The sequence below is a fragment of the Morone saxatilis genome, unplaced genomic scaffold, assembly GCF_004916995.1.
Source record: "Morone saxatilis isolate NCDOM2014 unplaced genomic scaffold, NCSU_SB_2.0 Contig7, whole genome shotgun sequence".
NCBI classification, from domain to species: Eukaryota; Metazoa; Chordata; class Actinopteri; family Moronidae; genus Morone; species Morone saxatilis.
The window spans coordinates 2,936,226-2,941,300 of NW_023340246.1; the positions used below are offsets into that span (position 1 = coordinate 2,936,226).

Genomic DNA, 5,075 nt, shown 5'->3' on the forward strand with positions numbered 1-5,075 from the left:
ATTCAGGTAACGCTGCATTTCACCAGTCGCCTGTCAATGGCGCCATATCCCCTTTGTGCATCTTAAGCTTTATCCAGTTTTAGGCCACATTTTTACCATACACTTTCAAGATCTTGGTGGTTTTTAAACTATATATTTTAACTATATATTTTAACTGGATAAAGGATTTTAGTCATTGGACATCTGGATCTTAAGTTCGAAGAGAAACATACTGAGCCAACGTTAGCAGCAGCTTGGCAAGACGCCCCTCCGGGACATCCTTTGTCCTTTGTGTTAGAGAAACACTAATTTTTAAGGTTAAACTGCTTTATTCAGTGTTTTTACTGGTTTTAATGGGTTCGTTTGTTTTGGAGAGGAGGAGACCTCTGTGGATAATTTGGCTCCAGGTAAAAAATACTCCAGTATGTCTGGATCTTAAGTTATCAGAGAAATAAGCTGAGTTAACGTTAGCAACTCAGCAGCTCGGCTGGCAGCCCCTTCGGGACGTTATCTGTTAGCCGAACAGCTTCAGAGAAACACTGATTTTAATTTTTTTATTCAGTGTTTTTACTGATTTTAATCAGCGGGTCCAATTGTTTTGGAGAGGGAAGATCTCTGAGGATGATTGGGTTCCTTGGTAGAAACCTCCTGAACGGTGAACACTAAAGGAATCCTAACCAGGAGAAGTTGACTGCAATGACGGCAATGGTGGTGAAGACAACAACTCCTATGAGCCCACGCTACTTTACAACATCATCAAACTTCGTCTTTTGTTATTGTTTTGATGTGAGAGACCCACATAGAGGCAGAAGTTACATATTGTATGTTTAAGCAGTGAATGAGAAAGCTGAAAAGAAAAAGCTGTATGTAAATAACCAACTGCAATACCTCTGTTCCATGTGCACAGGCCGTACTTCACAATCATCATGGTTACTAGGTTTGGCAGGCGTTGCGTCCAGCTGAAAGTTCTCCAGTGTCGACATTATGTCCTGAACTTGTCGATTCTCTTCACTAATTTCTTGCCACAACTGACAAACAAACACAGATACCTCAGAAAAGCCAGGACTCTTTCCTAATTCAATCTCTTAAGTTTTATCAGAATACATTTTTAATGCTATATTTACCTGCTGCCACCGCTGCTGAACACTGCTGTCCCGCACAGTGTACACATACTTCTTGATTTGTTCTAGCAATCCATTATAGAGAACACTGGCTGAGCTGTAGTTTCCCAGCAGGGCGTACTCGCGGGCAAGCTTCACATTCTCACTGATCTCTCGTAGACTCATGGTGCTGTGGAAACACAGACAGCAAGTTAAAGTCAGAGGGTGTTCTACATAGACTGTTCCAAAAAGCAGGGCCTTATTCTGAAAAGCCTGAATTGACTAAGACAAATAGAAACAGGATGACACTGTAAAGCTCGTAGTGGTCAAGTTTTGTCCCTGATAATTTACACTGACATTATTTTTGTGTTGTATGTTTTCTTCACTTTGTCCACTACAATCTACTTCTTGGCCTCACAATTCCAAAACAATGGATGTTTTTATCCATGTATTTTTTACTATCAGATATCAGACCAATTGTCAGTATCAGCAGATACCTTGAGTTGTGGTAACTGCTGACACTAAGAACTGTGTATTGGAAGAAAAAAGGTTTAGTGAAGTCTAGTGGTGAAGTTGTAGATTGCAACCATTTGAATACAGCCCAAACTTTGAACATGACAGAGCCCCAAGAAGAGCTCACTGTGTAGATAAAAACACAGATTCATATTTTCAGGTGATTATATCTGATACAATCTTTGTGTCATAGTAAATGGTAAATGGTAAATGGACCTGTAACTTGTATAGCGCCCTTCAGTCTTACGAACCACTCAAAGCGCTTTTACACTACGTCCACATTCACCCCTTTCACCATCACACTGTAGCGATGCAAAGTCCATCGAACAGAACTAAACTCATTCTATAACATTCACACACTGAATGCTATGCATAGGACATATTTGGAAGATTCAAGATCTTGCTCAAAGATCCTTCGGCACACCGTGCCAGGAGAGCCCGGGGATCGAACCAACAACCTTCCAATTAGTGGACGACCCGCTCTACCTCTGAGCCACAGCTATTTATGCTAATAGATCCAATGTTACAGACTGGGCCTTTCATTTTTGTGACTTATCGTGAATGAAAACTCCAATCTCATATACACTGTAATGTAAAAAAAAGTTATTTTAACTCAAAGAAATTATTGAAATGCATTACATTGACAATTTTAATGTTAAAAAGATTATTGATTAAGCAGCTTTTACTAGTAATTTTAAGTGACACTAATTTAGTTTTGTAAGTAAAAGAAATATTCCTGATTAAATAGTTTTTACTAGGTATTTTGTTTTCTTTTTTTTAATTACTAAAGCCACTTAATCAAAAATGTTTTTATCTTACAAAATTGAGTTAGTTTTACTTAAAATGTTTTAGTTGCAACATTTTTTGGGGTTAAACAAACGTATCTGGTTTTACAGAGTAAAAAGATGCAGACCAGAAATGTATTATCATGTTTGTGACAACCATCTTAAGTTAATAAACTTTTGTGACAGTGTGAGAATGTATTGTTTTAAATTTAATTATAGCAAAGTAAAAATAACCATCAGATTATGAACATCTGAATTTAAGGGAACTCTTTAATTAGCTAGCCTCTTGCTGCTCTGTTATGTTAAATCTCACTGTGTGCTGCAGTCAGCCACAGAAAGACATACAAAAACTTCCCATCCAACCTGCAGTGTTATGTGGATATTCTTTCACGCAACCTTGGTACAATATTTACAAGGTATGTGGGCAGTTCTAACACCACATTTAGTCAAATGTATACTAACAGGGAGGCTATTGTCCCTCAGTTTAACTTCCATGGATTAGCCGGAGCCTCGCCCAACTGAAACTGTTTGTGGAAAAATGCGACACAAAACTCTACACGTACAAGGTGCTAACGATACAGACAAATGAAAAATAGCTTCTATGTTTGCATTGGAGGAAAATATAATAGTTGACAGACAAACTATCAATTAACTGTAACTGTTACGGTATGTCTTAACTTTACTCCCAACAGCCGGGTCGTTGGTTTCCCCTCTCTCGTGCAGACAAAAAGTATAACAGAATATTCTTTAACAAAAAAAAATAAACTCGATGCGTTTATACAAATGCGGGTGGATTCATGCAAGTCAGCCTTCTTACCAAAAATGGTTGATGTTGGGTTTATAGTCAATTTTTCAGATGGACACACGCAGAATCCTCTCAGTGGCTGTTATGACGAGTTCCGCTGTGGCAGTTCAAAGGAAGGCTACAGACGACAGCCAACCGAAGCAACACTGAACCAACGACCTGTGGAGTTCAGCTGTTATCGCGGAAGTCAGCGACAGAGCACGTTCCGTATGCAAATACTCTGGAGCGGAGTAAAAGTTTTGACTTCCGTTTATAACCTTCAAAATAAAACCGAGTGTCTTTCAAACGTCACGACTATGACAAGTCAAAAGTACTGGAGTAAGGAAGTTTGGGGAGAATGTGAAAAAGGAGTGACCAGGCTCCAGACAGTTTCCAGCCTTCACAGAATTATATACCAGGGACCAGATGGACAGTTATCCACTGGTCTGGGATAGGTTTTGAGGACAATGTTTTATAAAGCGGGCCAAAAAGATTCAAAGATTCATTAAAACACAACACACAAATTTAAGAAAAATGCATTGTATTGTATTTTCACCATTTTTGCACACGTTTATTTTTATTTAAGTAAAGAAGCAAAAAATCAATATGGAGGAGGGTGATTTGCTTGAAGTAGAAATCAGACTAATTTTCAAACTAATGCTAATTGAGAAGCTTTCATACAGTTTGTGCCATTTTTAGCTAACCATATTCTTTTTAAAACTTTATTATTTTATTTTTGTATTTTGGTGCAATGGCACATGCTTATGATAGCTGAGGAACACCACTGGACTTCACAGTGTCCTGGCAGGGGTTGCAAATGGCAGGACAGTCATATGACAGTAACACCACTATAATGTAAGATTGCAACAGGCGTTTTAACAGCTATTCCAACTGCACTGAATTTGAATTGGGATTTATCCAGCCGCAATCTGTGCCTCCCTCCAGCCAACCAAACCCTGCAAACTTTATTTCCTGTCCTCTTCTGGTGAGTGTGATGCTAATGCTAAACTGAGAATAAACAGTTTCAGATCTGTACTATGAGTTAAGGTTATTGACCTGCTAACAGTCCAAAATGTGTGTTCCAAAAAGCGCACATACTGTGATACTTTCCAGCTGATCCTGCCTGCATTATCGGCATTAGTGAATATATTATACTTTACTATACTATACTACTCATTACAACATTTTACCTCTTTGATTAACTGGAAATCTGTATAGGGTTCTCCCAAATCACACAATGAGAAATATAATCTACTTTCATCATTATGTCTTCAACCTAAAAAAGCATTATGACTGATATTCACCACGGTCCTGCAAGGATTATTCTAAAATGTTCTTATTGTCGACAAATCACATGAAAACACCAAAACCAACAATGCCTTGATTAGACTAGGTCTGCAACTAACAAAACTGTGCATTGGATTCCCATAAAAAGCTGGCATACAGATGAAACATAGAAAGTGCTTTCACAAAACAAATTCTGACTTACAACACGGTAAGGGTGTGCTTCCTATGCCCATTACCCTTTACAAATCACAATCAATTTGAAATGTGGTGCACCTTTACGTGCTACATATAATGCCCATATGACTGTAAATTGTTATTGAGACTAACCCTAATTAATATTCAGTAATACTGAATGCGTAAAGAAGGTCATGACAAATACCAAAGGAAGGCTAAAAACAGAAATATCACAACATCAATTGTGAAGTCAGACATATTGTTGGGTACGTTGAGACAAGAAAAAAAATGTGGCTGTGTCATCCACAAACTCGCACACAATACCTGCTAGGCGAGCTTGCGCTGTGCCTCCGGCATGTTGAGCTACGGTGGAACATAAACACAAACCATCACATAGGACACAAACTCGGGTGGGGGGGTTATAGAGCTTCGAGGACTGTTTCTAATATAATA

At 38.4% G+C, this 5,075-nt stretch overlaps 2 protein-coding genes across 3 annotated transcripts in view; one reads left to right on the plus strand and one right to left on the minus strand.

The window, feature by feature from the left end:
- The window catches only part of katna1 (katanin p60 (ATPase containing) subunit A 1), an 8,960-nt gene extending 5,585 nt beyond the window's left edge, over positions 1-3,375 (minus strand). Inside the window, exons 1-3 of one of the 2 annotated variants that reach the window (XM_035678491.1) lie at positions 3,195-3,375; positions 1,104-1,269; positions 868-1,007 (exon numbers count right to left, since the gene is read on the minus strand). In XM_035678491.1, coding sequence (XP_035534384.1) covers positions 868-1,007; positions 1,104-1,265 — 302 coding nt within the window. In that variant the 5' untranslated portion in view covers positions 1,266-1,269; positions 3,195-3,375. Of the gene's footprint in view, positions 1-867; positions 1,008-1,103; positions 1,270-3,055; positions 3,076-3,194 lie in introns of those variants that run through there. The other variant, XM_035678492.1, reaches the window with a different exon arrangement.
- The window catches only part of LOC118340921 (peptidyl-prolyl cis-trans isomerase-like 4), a 3,412-nt gene continuing 1,536 nt past the window's right edge, over positions 3,200-5,075 (plus strand). Inside the window, exon 1 of the mRNA XM_035679085.1 lies at positions 3,200-3,368. Coding sequence (XP_035534978.1) covers positions 3,200-3,368 — 169 coding nt within the window. The remainder of the gene's footprint in view (positions 3,369-5,075) is intronic.